The following is a 14007-nucleotide window of genomic DNA, read 5'->3' as shown; positions in this document are numbered from 1 at the left end:
TTTTCATATATGGGGATCGATATTACCTGCAACTCATGGGCGTGGCTATGGGGGCGGCGGTGGCCCCCTCATATGCCAACGTTTTTATGTTCGAATTCGAACAAGAACTATTCTTTAACAACCCCTTGACTGCAGGTAGGATCATCCAATATAATCGCTATATAGATGACCTCCTGATCTTTTGGGAGGGCCCCTCGAGTGATCTTGCCAATATAATTGACTCCCACAACCTGACGTCCAGTACTATAAAATTTACGTATACGCATAGTCAGACAGAAATACATTTTTTGGACGTGCTTTTACAGATCCAGGACGGGACCATACACACCAGTCTTTACGCTAAACCGACTGATAGAAATAATTTATTGGCGTATAATAGTTGTCACCCTAGACCCACAGTAAGAAGTTTGCCACACTCTCAACTTCTCAGGGTGAAAAGAATAGTTTCTGACCCGACAGTGGCTAATACCCAAATGGACCAGATGGTGGAGCGTTTTGTCCATCGGGGATATCCACGTAATGAATTACAGGCAACTAAAGATAAGGTCATGCGGCTTGATCGTAATGCCCTTCTCAACCCTGTATCCTTGCCTAAAAATATCGACAACAAACTCCCATGGGTCACTACTTATAACCAACACAGCCCTGGTACCACTCAAATCGTTAAACATCATTGGCCATTGGTACAATCGGACCCCCATTTGGGACTGTCCCGTACCTCTATTCTTCCAAGTTATAAACGGTCAAAAAATCTTAGGGACATCTTGGTGAAGTCAGATGCCTCTTCCAGTAATACCAATAAACAACGTACCCGGGTGGGGTGCATAAGGTGTGTATGTACCACCTGCGCATTTCTGATCCCTGGTGCTTCTTTTAATCATCCACAGACTGGTAAATCCATCCCTATCAGACATCTGTTGACGTGTAATACTCCTTTTACAGTCTACCAAATTATTTGTCCCTGTGGGCTGTCATACATAGGGAAAACTGAGCGTCCCTTTAAGGAACGTATGGCAGCCCACAGGTCATCCATTAGGAATGCACTCCTGAAGAAAAAGAGCGACCAGCCGGTCGCGAGGCATTTCCTTGAGCATAACCACAATCTATCATCCCTCAAATATAGGATGATCGATCACATTCCCCTGTCCCTTAGGGGGGGTAATAGGGGTCTACTACTTTTAAAATGTGAGGCCCGCTGGATTGCCAAGCTTGGCACTATCGCGCCGCGGGGCTTGAATGAGTATTCAGGCTTGGGGGTTTTGTTATAGATTCTATAAAGTTTGTTACTTTCAAACATCCCATAATGCAGTTAACAATGATGTCTGTAATACATTAGGGGTGCATAAACTTATGTACATTGGAATACGTACAAGGTCCTAGTCTCTTACAATGTGTTAGCCTATTTGCCAAATTGTCTTGTTTATGTCAAAAAAACTTTTTTGTATATATATTTTTTGTCAAAGTATATATTTGGTGTCTATTTAGTTTTATGATCACTTTGGGTCTGAGATGACCCTTTCAATTTGTACTGGTGGTACACTGTATATCCACTGTTTTTATCATTTTAACTTGAGTCATATGTAAACTTTTTTGTATATGTCTTTTTTTCTTCTGTTATATGTTGGATAAGGGGGCCTGTCTGAAAGACAGATTTGGATTGGTCTGTTTTTAATGGGCTGGCCGCACCTGTACGTTGTTGCGTGAGTGGATGGTTCATGAGACCTTCCCCTTCACGCATGTGACACCTGCACGCTATAAATGTTGTTTGCATCACTTGTATATTTGAGCCTGAAGATAATACACACGTATTGAAACGTTGCCAATAAAGAGCTTTTTCTTTTTACTGCTACATCGTTTGGAGTGCCGCTTCATTCTACAAGTCTATATTCTACCTGTTGAAGGCACACAACGCAGCAACTTACCTATAGGAGGAGTGCCCAGCCCCGCAGAAAGTTTATATATATATATATAAATATATATATATATATATATATATATATATATATATATATATATAGATATATATACATACATGCATGCATGTGCTTCTCTGCGCTACCAGCAGCAAATGTCAATCACCGTGCCATAGAGCGGGGCCCCGCCAGAGCTGCTGGTGGCTGCACCTACTCTGTAGTATCTCCGGGTAGATGGCACCAGGGAAGGAGACAGCACAGAGATTCCCCATCCTCTATGTGTCATCTACATGAACACATTGCTGGAAAGATGGCGCCACCAGCAGCAGGTATGGTGGGCGTGGCTGAAGGAAGCCCTGCCCACCCCCCATTCATTATTACAATAGATTAGGTCAGGCCCTTGTCCTTTGCCCCCAGACACCGCAGACAATACTTACAGAGAATAACAGGGATCTGTCATCACTTGAGAAAAAGGTCCAAAATGGGATCACCACGATGAGCAAAATCTGTCATATAAAAACAAAGGTTATAATGTCCTGCACAAAGTATAATTACTGATCCCATATACAGTACACCTCAATGTAATAATGTATTATAAAGCAATAATCCTAGGTCCCCCTAATCCTGTACCCCAATATCCCATGGACCACCTGTGACCAGTGGCGGATTCAGGGGGGGGGGCACCCGGACACGTGCCCCCCTTGTCATTTCATTTTGTAGCTGAGGACCAGGGCTTTCCAACGAGCCCAGTCCCGTGTCTCTAGCCCCCCAGGAACCAGAGATATCGCCTGGCACAGCTGTAACGTTTTTTCTCCATAGGATAATATGGGACCCGTCAATTCTGACCCCCATCCGGTTCCGACGGCTGCCAGTTCCCCCCTGGCATCACAGAAGCTTGGGGTTGATCTCATTCAATTCCAAATCGCTGGGCCTTCAATATGATACCAGGCTGGTCCAAATCGGTCACTCGGTTCCAGAGATATTGCGTGTAAACAGATTTTTTTTATTTTTGAAATGTAATTTCATGGCTGTTCATGTTCTTTGAGGGCAGATTACTCTGGAACCAAACGTTCCAGTTTCACTGGACTAAAATCATTCAAAGCCCACTCAAAAGTTCTTCTATATGATACTTGTGTCATGTAAATGGGTCAGTTGGTTCCGAAGATATAATAGGTTAAATGAGATATCTGGTTATAGGGGGGAGGGGTGGTTTTCTCTCCCCCTCACACCAGAAAATGCAGGGACTAGGCTGGTGTAAAAGGGGCCAACCTGGGAATGCATTTTCTGGTGTGAAAGGGGTATTATTTCAAATAGCCGGGACCTGCAGTGCTCTGAATACAGCCAGGCTCTGCCACTGTCAGTGGCTATCACTTCTGCATGGCGGCTGTCCCCCATTTACCGCGAGCATGTATTCCCCCTTGGCAATGAGCATGTAATCCCACATGGCAACGAGCATGGAACCTCTGGCAATGAGCATGGAACCCTTGGCAATGAGCATGTAGCTAAGCAGCACTTATGTAGCATAATTTTTAATAGGCTTTATGGTGTTTGGCATAATACATAATGGACATCATGCCGTGTAACTTAACGTGCAATGGACATTATGGTGTAAATGTTTAATGCGCACCTTTGGTGGGCAATGTCCCTGTTTATGAAGCTTATTGTGAATTTTGGCTCAATCCATTTGGCATTATGTGAATTTTGGCTCAATCCGTGTGGCATTATGTGAATTTTGGCTCAATCCGTGTGGCATTATGCGAATTTTGGCTCATTCCATTTGGCATCATGTGTAAGGGGCAAGTATAATGGGGTCTAGTATTTTGTTGCATAATGTGTAGAAGTTGTATATGGTGTTGACACGCCCCCTGTTGAGTGGCCACACACCCTTTTCTGGAGCGCGCCTTTGGCACGCACACAACTACATCCTTCACTTTTGTCGCCATGGTGGGCCTGCGTACTTTAAATGCCAGGGCCTATTTTTAATCCCATTCCCACCCTCTCTCTGCCGCTCTCTTAGCATGTACACTGGCACCACTACCACCGCCCCTCCCCCCACCTAAACCATCTTTTATCATGGTGCCTCCCTGTCATTTTATCCTGGATCCGCCCCTGCCTGTGACCCCATATCTTCTCCTGTAATCTCACACATGTGACCAATCCTGCTGTTACGGGGTCACTGACACACAGATGTCCTGGTAAGGGGGTGTAGCTCCTACACAGGAAAACATGATAAATACAGCCCACTGCCCGCTCTTATGTAACACGTCTCTGAAACATTATAATATTACGTATATAGGACAAGAGCGCAGTGACAGCCAGTATCCGCCTGACTATTAGCAGATGATCGTCCTTGTGTGACAATATGGAGGTGATCGCACACTTACATGCTGGATATACAGGTACTTACATAAGGAACAGGGACGGGACCAAGCTTTGCTGTAACAGAAAAGTACAGTACACGGTGAATACCAATGCGATGCTGTAGCTGCTGTTCTTATTTATCATTGTCTGCAAATAATTCCTGGAAGCTGGCGTTTCTGATCAGACACATCCCGGCAATAAGACGCTATTTCCATGTACAATTCATCAGAAATCTCACACCGGGGCAATAGCCGCAGTATAAGGCTTAGATGCCCGGTTATCATTCCATATACCTGCTACTAGCCTCTCATTACTGCCAGCAGCGCTCCGATACCTGCTACTAGCCTCTCATTACTGCCGGCATCGTTCCAATACCTGCTACTATCCTCTCATTACTGCCAGCAGGGCTCAGATACCTGCTGCTATCCTTCCATTACTGCCGGCAGTGCTCCGATACCTGCTACTAGCCTCTCATTACTGCCAGCAGGGCTCCGATACCTGCTGCTATCCTTCCATTACTGCCGGCATCGTTACGATACCTGCTACTATCCTCTCATTACTGCCGGCAGCGCTCCGATACCTGCTACTATCCTCTCATTACTGCCGGCAGTGCTCCGATACCTGCTACTAGCCTCTCATTACTGCCAGCAGGGCTCCGATACCTGCTGCTATCCTTCCATTACTGCCGGCATCGTTCCGATACCTGCTACTATCCTCTCATTACTGCCGGCATCGTTCCAATACCTGCTACTATCCTCTCATTACTGCTGGCAGCGCTCTGATACCTGCTGCCATCCTTCCATTACTGCCGGCAGCGCTCCGGTACCTGCTACTATCCTTCCATTACTGCCGGCAGCGCTCCAATACCTGCTGCCATCCTTCCATTACTGCCGGCATCGTTACAATACCTGCTACTATCCTCTCATTACTGCCAGCAGCGCTCTGATACCTGCTGCTATCCTGCCATTACTGCCGGCATTGTTACAATACCTGCTACTATCCTCTCATTACTGCCGGCATCGCTCCGGTACCTGCCACTATCCTTCCATTACTGCCGGCATCGTTCCAATACCTGCTACTATCCTCTCATTATTGCCAGCAGCACTCCGATACCTGCTGCTATCCTTCCATTACTGCCGGCATCGCTCCGATACCTGCTGCCATCCTTCCATTACTGCCGGCATCGTTCCAATACCTGCTACTATCCTCTCATTACTGCCGGCATCGTTCCGATACCTGCTGCTATACTTCTATTACTGCCGGAAGTGCTCCGGTACCTGCCGCTATCCCTCAATTACTGCCGGCAGCGCTCCGATACCTGCTGCTATCCCTCCATTACTGCCGGCAGCGCTCCGATACCTGCTGCTATCCTTCCATTACTGCCGGCAGTGCTCCGATACCTGCTGCTATCCCTCCATTACTGCCGGCAGTGCTCTAGTACCTGCTGCTATCCCACCATTACTGCCTGCATCGTTACAATACCTGCTACTATCCTCTCATTACTGCCGGCAGCACTCCGATACCTGCTGCTATCCTTCCATTACTGCCGGCATCGTTCCAATACCTGCTACTATCCTCTCATTACTGCCGGCAGCGCTCCGATACCTGCTGCTATACTTCTATTACTGCCGGCAGTGCTCCGGTACCTGCCGCTATCCCTCCATTACTGCCGGCAGCGCTCTGATACCTGCTGCTATCCCTCCATTACTGCCGGCAGTGCTCCGATACCTGCTGCTATCCTTCCATTACTGCCGGCAGTGCTCCGATACCTGCTGCTATCCCTCCATTACTGCCGGCAGTGCTCCAGTACCTGCTGCTATCCCACCATTACTGCGGGCATCGTTACAATACCTGCTACTATCCTCTCATTACTGCCGGCAGCGCTCCGATACCTGCTACTATCCTCTCATTACTATCGGCAGCGCTCTGATACCTGCTGCTATCCTGCCATTACTGCCGGCATTGTTACAATACCTGCTACTAGCCTCTCATTACTGCCAGCAGCGCTCTGATACCTGCTGCTATCCTGCCATTACTGCCGGCATCGTTACATTACCTGCTACTATCCTCTCATTACTGCCGGCAGCGCTCCGATACCTGCTGCTATCCTTCCATTACTGCCGGCATCGCTCCGATACCTGCTGCCATCCTTCCATTACTGCCGGCATCGTTCCAATACCTGCTACTATCCTCTCATTACTGCCGGCATCGTTCCGATACCTGCTACTAGCCTCTCATTACTGCCGGCAGCGCTCCGATACCTGCTGCTATCCCTCCATTACTGCCGGCAGTGCTCCAGTACCTGCTGCTATCCCACCATTACTGCCGGCATCGTTACAATACCTGCTACTATCCTCTCATTACTGCCGGCAGCGCTCCGATACCTGCTGCTATCCTTCCATTACTGCCGGCATCGTTCCAATACCTGCTACTATCCTCTCATTACTGCCGGCAGCGCTCTGATACCTGCTGCTATCCTGCCATTACTGCCGGCATTGTTACAATACCTGCTACTAGCCTCTCATTACTGCCAGCAGCGCTCTGATACCTGCTGCTATCCTGCCATTACTGCCGGCATCGTTACAATACCTGCTACTATCCTCTCATTACTGCCGGCAGCGCTCCGATACCTGCTGCTATCCTTCCATTACTGCCGGCATCGCTCCGATACCTGCTGCCATCCTTCCATTACTGCCGCCATCGTTCCAATACCTGCTACTATCCTCTCATTACTGCCGGCATCGTTCCGATACCTGCTACTAGCCTCTCATTACTGCCGGCAGCGCTCCGATACCTGCTGCTATCCCTCCATTACTGCCGGCAGTGCTCCAGTACCTGCTGCTATCCCACCATTACTGCCGGCATCGTTACAATACCTGCTACTATCCTCTCATTACTGCCGGCAGAGCTCCGATACCTGCTGCTATCCTTCCATTACTGCCGCCATCGTTCCAATACCTGCTACTATCCTCTCATTACTGCCGGCAGCGCTCTGATACCTGCTGCTATCCTGCCATTACTGCCGGCATTGTTACAATACCTGCTACTAGCCTCTCATTACTGCCAGCAGCGCTCTGATACCTGCTGCTATCCTGCCATTACTGCCGGCATCGTTACAATACCTGCTACTATCCTCTCATTACTGCCGGCAGCGCTCCGATACCTGCTGCTATACTTCTATTACTGCCGGCAGTGCTCCGGTACCTGCCGCTATCCCTCCATTACTGCCGGCAGCGCTCCGATACCTGCTGCTATCCTTCCATTACTGCCGGCAGTGCTCCAGTTCCTGCTGCTATCCCACCATTACTGCCGGTATCGCTCCGGTACCTGCTGCTATCCCTCCATTACTGCCAGCAGCGCTCCGGTACCTGCTACTATCCTCCCACTACTGCCGGCATCACTCCGATACCTGCTACTATCCTGCCATTACTGCCGTCAGCACTGTGATATCTGCTGCTATCCCCCCTATTACTGCCGGCAGTGCTCCGGTACCTGCCGCTATCCTTCCATTACTGTCGGCAGTGCTCCGGTACCTGCTGCTATCCTTTCATTTCTGCAGGGAGCGCTCCGATAGCTGCTGCTATCCCTCCATTACTGCCGGCAGCGCTCCAATATCTGCTGCTATCCTTCCATTACTGTCGGCAGTGCTCCGGTACCTGCTGCTATCCTTCCATTACTGCTGGCAGTGCTCCGATACCTGCTGCTATCCCTCCATTGCTGCCGGCAGCACTCCGATACCTGCTGCTATTCCTCTATTACTGCCAACAGCGCTGTGATACCTGCTGCTATCCCCCCATTACTGCCTGCAGCGCTCTGATACCGGCTGCTATCCCTTCATTACTGCCAGAAGCACTGTGATACCTGCTGTCATCCCTCCATTTCTGCCGGCAGCGCTGTGATACCTGCTGCTATCTCTCCATTACTGCTCACAGCACTGTGATACCTGCTGCTATCCCCTCATTACTGCCGGCAGTGCTCCAATCCCTGCTGCTATCCCACCATTACTGCAGGCAGTGCTGTGACACCTGCTGCTATCCCTCCATTACTGCTCACAGCGCTGTGACACCTGCTGCTATCCCTCCATTACTGCCGGCAGCGCTGTGATACCTGCTGCTATCCCTCCATTACTGCTCACAGCACTGTGACACCTGCTGCTATCCCTCCATTACTGCTCACAGCACTGTGATACCTGCTGCTATCTCTCCTTTACTGCTGGCAGCGCTCCAATCCCTGCTGCTATCCCACCATTACTGCAGGCAGCGCTCTGATACCTGCTGCTATCCCACCATTACTGCAGGCAGCGCTCTGATACCTGCTGCTATCCCCCCATTACTGCCGGCAGCGCTCTGATACCTGCTGCTATCCCTCCATTACTGCCGGCAGCACTGTGACACCTGCTGCTATCCTTCCATTACTGCCGGCAGCGCTCTGATACCTGCTGCTATCCCCCCATTACTGCCGGCAGCGCTCTGATACCTGCTGCTATCCCTCCATTACTGCCGGCAGCACTGTGACACCTGCTGCTATCCCTCCATTACTGCCGGCAGCGCTCTGAGTACCTGCTGCTATTCCACCATTACTGCCGGCAGCGCTCTGATACCTGCTGCTATTCCACCATTACTGCCGGCAGCGCTCTGATACCTGCTGCTATCCCTCCATTACTGCTCACAGCACTGTGACACCTGCTGCTATCCCTCCATTACTGCTCACAGCACTGTGATACCTGCTGCTATCCCTCCATTACTGCTCACAGCACTGTGATACCTGCTGCTATCTCTCCTTTACTGCTGGCAGCGCTCCAATCCCTGCTACTATCCTTCCATTACTGCCGGCAGTCACATCCGACTGTGCAGGACTGGAGGGATCGCAGTTTGTTTTGGAGATACTTGTTGCAGTCCCTCTTTTATACAAGCGGGGAGGGTATGGATTGGTTGGGCGACCTAAAGATGGTCAACAGTCATTTGGTCAACATTACTAGGTCGACATATTGCAAGGTCGACAGGGGTCTAGGTCGACAGATCATTAAGTCAACATGGTCTAGGTCGACAGTCAAAAAGTCGACATGTTTTTTTTCTCTGTTTTTGTACCCGAATGTCGACACAGTCGACATGGACACAGGTTAAAGTGCACCATGTCCCCTCGCATGGCTCACTGCGCTCGCCATGCTTCGGGCACGGTGCCTCGATACGCTTGGCACGCTATTTTATTTTCCCACCACGCCCTAGTGGATGGTAGGGCATTAAATACCACTTGCAGTATGTCGACCTAGTGGTGTTGACCTAATGACTGTTGACCATCTTTAGGTCGGCCAACCGACCGTATACCACGCGGGGGATGCTAAATGTTTGTGGCTAAACCACTTTGATAACTGGGCCACACCGCAGTCCTCAGAGAATAATGGGGGCCGTGGTCCGCTGCATTAGATGCACCCCATGATCCAATCACATCACAGAAAGCAGCGATGGGAATGATTATGTAACAGGGCGAGAGGTGAGGACAGGTATGAGGGCCAGTAACAGGGTGAGAGGTGAGGACAGGTATCAGGGCCAGTAACAGGGCGAGAGGTGCGGACAGGTATGAGGGCCAGTAACAGGGTGAGAGGTGAGGACAGGTATCAGGGCCAGTAACAGGGCGAGAGGTGCGGACAGGTATGAGGGCCAGTAACAGGGCGAGAGGTGAGGACAGGTATGAGGGCCAGTAACAGGGCGAGAGGTGCGGACAGGTATGAGGGCCAGTAACAGGGCGATAGGTGCGGACAGGTATGAGGGCCAGTAACAGGGCGATAGGTGCGGACAGGTATGAGGGCCAGTAACAGGGCGATAGGTGCGGACAGGTATGAGGGCCAGTAACAGGGTGAGAGGTGCGGACAGGTATGAGGGCCAGTAACAGGGCGATAGGTGCGGACAGGTATGATGGCCAGTAACAGGGCGAGAGGTGAGGACAGGTATGAGGGCCAGTAACAGGGCGAGAGGTGCGGACAGGTATGAGGGCCAGTAACAGGGCGAGAGGTGCAGACAGGTATGAGGGCCAGTAACAGGGCGAGAGCTGCGGACAGGTATGAGGGCCAGTAACGTACCTGTAACAATCTTATTCCCTGGATGATCCATGTTACGCTGGTTATTCCGTATCGCTCAGGTGCAGCGGTCTCTGATCTGCAGGAACAGCAACATAACACGGCGCTGTACATCAGCTTGGATACTGTATGAATTGCAAGCTCTGCAGCTCACACAGCGCAGTAACAAACTGTAGGAACAGGCCGGGTGCTGGTTAAGGTACCAGGTTTGTACCAATATACAGGCAGTTGGCACATTTTGGCAATCCAGATGCAGCATGTCTGCCTGTATGTACTGTACGTGGATTGCCATGAATGTGCCAAGGTGCGGACTGGGTGAGCGTGGCTAGATGTGATGCCGGGCATACACACAGTATAACGCATGGTGGTACCAGGCTTTTCCTGCGACTCACAATCAGACCCCTGACTGCAGCCGTATTAACCCTGTGCCTGTGGGGTGCGCCCCCGTGGAGCCCCGCTTGGCTATATTTGCACCTTTATAAAGCAGACATGTAGTATACGGAATATAACATAACAAACATTGCATACTCCCAGGAGATAACACACAGCAACATGGTACAGAAGATAAAGCCACAAACTGGTTATACGTATTATACATCACTCACCCACTGTCCGTGTGTCTGAGTCACACCCTGCACAGGATATCGCTCACAGATCTGTAGCCCTGTGTCTCCTATGCTGTAGTCACTGTCTTATTACCTGCTGCACGTGTCACTTGTCTCACCGCCTGCTGTCTCTCTCTCCAGATGTCACTTGTCTCACCGCCTGCTGTCTCTCTCTCCAGATGTCACTTGTCTCACCGCCTGCTGTCTCTCTCTCCAGATGTCACTTGTCTCACCGCCTGCTGTCTCTCTCTCCAGATGTCACTTGTCTCACCGCCTGCTGTCTCTCTCTCCAGATGTCACTTGTCTCACTGCCTGCTGTCTCTCTCTCTCTCTCTCTGTGTCTCTGTCTGTCTGTCTGTCTCTTTTGCTTTCAGTCTCTCAGTACTGTATCTTCCCCTGTTAGGGGTTCCTATGTACAGATATCCCACATTAACCCCTTCCTGTCCAGGCTATGATGCTGCTTGCCCGCTCTGCAGTCTATCCCTGTACTGTGGGACTGTGGACTGTGAACAGAGATCACTCAGAGTGAAAGTGAAAGCATGCGGGGAAGCGATTGCTCCCACGGGTGTGTCTGGTATGCTGCATATATACAGACTCTCTCCTGACACACTCAATTGCCGGGTGCGACGAGTTGCACACTCCTGCGTACATCCCATCACACAGCTGAAAACGTATCTGCTGCACATACTCTTTGTACTAGAACGCAATATAGTCCAAATTGCAGACAATAATTGTACCGTGTATGGGCGGGTGCTGGACGGGGTCCCGACAGTCGGAACGGCATACCACACCCATATAGGCACCTTTAGTGACACGAGGTGCAACCTGGATCGCAGCATTGTATCATCTGCGACTGCCACACCATCAGCTGCAGCTACAAGACCAAGGCCAGGAAACCTCCAGAGATCCTGGCCTCATACCTCCCCAGCAATGGCGGCGACATGCCCCATATTGGAAATCGGAGACCTCATGTAGTAAAAAAGAAAACAATTTTTCAGGCGCGCTAAAAAATAATTTCAATTGTCCAAGAAGCGCGCTTAGGGCCTGATTCAGGATAACTCGCAATTGTGCGAGGATGGGTAGGGGTCCCTTCCACGGATGGGCAGTCAGCGGCAGGGTCCCTGCGGCGGATGGGAACTAGTAACGCTACTAGTTCCCATCCGCCGCAGGGACCCCGCCGCTGACTGCCCATCCGCTGCAGGGACCCCGCTGCCTCACCAGCGCTGCAGCCCAGCACAATCAGCTAGGAAGAGAGGCTGCTGTTACTGTTCAGCAGAAGTCTCCTTTCTCCCTGTATGATGTGCTGCTTCCAGCGGTAATGGGCAGAGGAGAAGGAGGCTGTAAAAGGGGATGCGGTCTCTCTCAGGGCCAGGTTCACTAAGCTTTAAAAATGATAAAATGGAGAGTGATAAACAGCCAGCCAATCAGCTCCTACCAGCTATGTCACAGACTGTGTTTGAAAAATGTCAGGCAGGAGTAGATTGGCGACTGTTTATCACTCTCCATTTTATCACTTTTGAAGCTTAGGGCATCTGGACCTGGCTGGATTGCCCTCTGTATATAAACTTATAACACCTGTACAGGGGTGTATATAGGGCGGTTCCAGTGGAGCGTGTGCTCCAGGTGCCAAAAGCTTCAGAGGGTGCCGTGTGGCCACTGCCTGGTCCATTACCCATGGTAAAGCTCCTGATAACGGGATTTTTACCGCATTTATGAAGTTGATGGAGGCTGTGGAGGAGGAAGGTGATGGAGGCTGGGTCTGAGGAAGGTCATGGAGGCTGGGTCTGAGGAAGGTCATGGAGGCTGGGTCTGAGGAAGGTCATGGAGGCTGTGTCTGAGGAAGGTCATGGAGGCTGTGTCTGAGGAAGGTCATGGAGGCTGGGTCTGAGGAAGGTCATGGAGGCTGGGTCTGAGGAAGGTCACGGAGGCTGGGTCTGAGGAAGGTCACGGAGGCTGGGTCTGAGGAAGGTGACGGAGGCTGTGTCTGAGGAAGGTGACGGAGGCTGTGTCTGAGGAAGGTGATGGAGGCTGTGTCTGAGGAAGGTGATGGAGGCTGTGGAGGAGGAAGGTGATGGAGGCTGGGTCTGAGGAAGGTCATGGAGGCTGGGTCTGAGGAAGGTCACGGAGGCTGGGTCTGAGGAAGGTCACGGAGGCTGGGTCTGAGGAAGGTGATGGAGGCTGTGTCTGAGGAAGGTGATGGAGGCTGTTTCTCAGGAAGGTCATGGAGGCTGTGTCTGAGGAAGATGATGGAGGCTGTGTCTGAGGAAGGTGATGGAGGCTGTGTCTGAGGAAGGTGATGGAGGCTGTGTCTGAGGAAGGTGATGGAGGCTGTGTCTGAGGAAGGTGATGGAGGCTGTGTCTGAGGAAGGTGATGGAGGCTGTTTCTCAGGAAGGTCATGGAGGCTGTGTCTGAGGAAGATGATGGAGGCTGTGTCTGAGGAAGGTGATGGAGGCTGTGTCTGAGGAAGGTGATGGAGGCTGGGTCTGAGGAAGGTGATGGAGGCTGGGTCTGAGGAAGGTCATGGAGGCTGGGTCTGAGGAAGGTCATGGAGGCTGGGTCTGAGGAAGGTCATGGAGGCTGGGTCTGAGGAAGGTCATGGAGGCTGTGGAGGAGGAAGGTCATGGAGGCTGTGGAGGAGGAAGGTGGAGGAAGGTGATGGAGGCTGTGGAGTAAGAAGGTGTTGGTAAAGAAAGCTGTGTCAGTGAAATGCTTGAGTAAAGAAGTACGTCTTTAGTCTATTTTCCCATTTTTGCCACTGTGGGGGCATGGACAGTGCTCTGTGAGCTGCTGGCTATGCCGCAATTCTCACTTCCTTCATCAGGAACGGGGAACCTTTGGCCCTCCAACTGTTGTTGAACTACAGTACACATCCCAGCATGCCCTGCTTCACTTTTGCTATTTAGACATGCTAAATTTGTTGCAGGGCATGCTAGGATGTGTAGTTCAACAGTTGGAGGGACGAAGGTTCCCCATCCCTGGTCTATAGGAGTAGACACTGTGGGGGAAATTTACTAAAGGAAATTCGTGAAAAAAATAAATAGGTGTACTCATATC

The 14007-nt window shown here is 50.7% G+C and overlaps 1 protein-coding gene across 10 annotated transcripts in view; it reads right to left on the bottom strand.

Annotated features, from left to right (window-relative positions):
* Window positions 1-14007, bottom strand: part of LOC146019740 (uncharacterized) — a 781584-nt gene that overhangs the window by 19132 nt on the left and 748445 nt on the right. For 3 of the 10 annotated variants that reach the window (XM_083152259.1, XM_083152260.1, XM_083152256.1), the window contains 3 exons: window positions 10351-10426; window positions 4321-4349; window positions 2351-2419 (listed from right to left, as the gene is read on the bottom strand). In XM_083152259.1, coding sequence (XP_083008385.1) covers window positions 2351-2419; window positions 4321-4349; window positions 10351-10381 — 129 coding nt within the window. In that variant the 5' untranslated portion in view covers window positions 10382-10426. Of the gene's footprint in view, window positions 1-2350; window positions 2420-4320; window positions 4350-10350; window positions 10431-10952; window positions 11493-14007 lie in introns of those variants that run through there. The other 7 variants (XM_083152254.1, XM_083152261.1, XM_083152255.1 and 4 more) reach the window with 6 other exon arrangements.

Source organism: Crinia signifera, chromosome 7 (assembly GCF_055691185.1).
Source record: "Crinia signifera chromosome 7, ASM5569118v1, whole genome shotgun sequence".
In the NCBI taxonomy this organism is placed as follows: Eukaryota; Metazoa; Chordata; class Amphibia; order Anura; family Myobatrachidae; genus Crinia; species Crinia signifera.
This window is presented reverse-complemented; position numbering and strand designations above follow the sequence as displayed.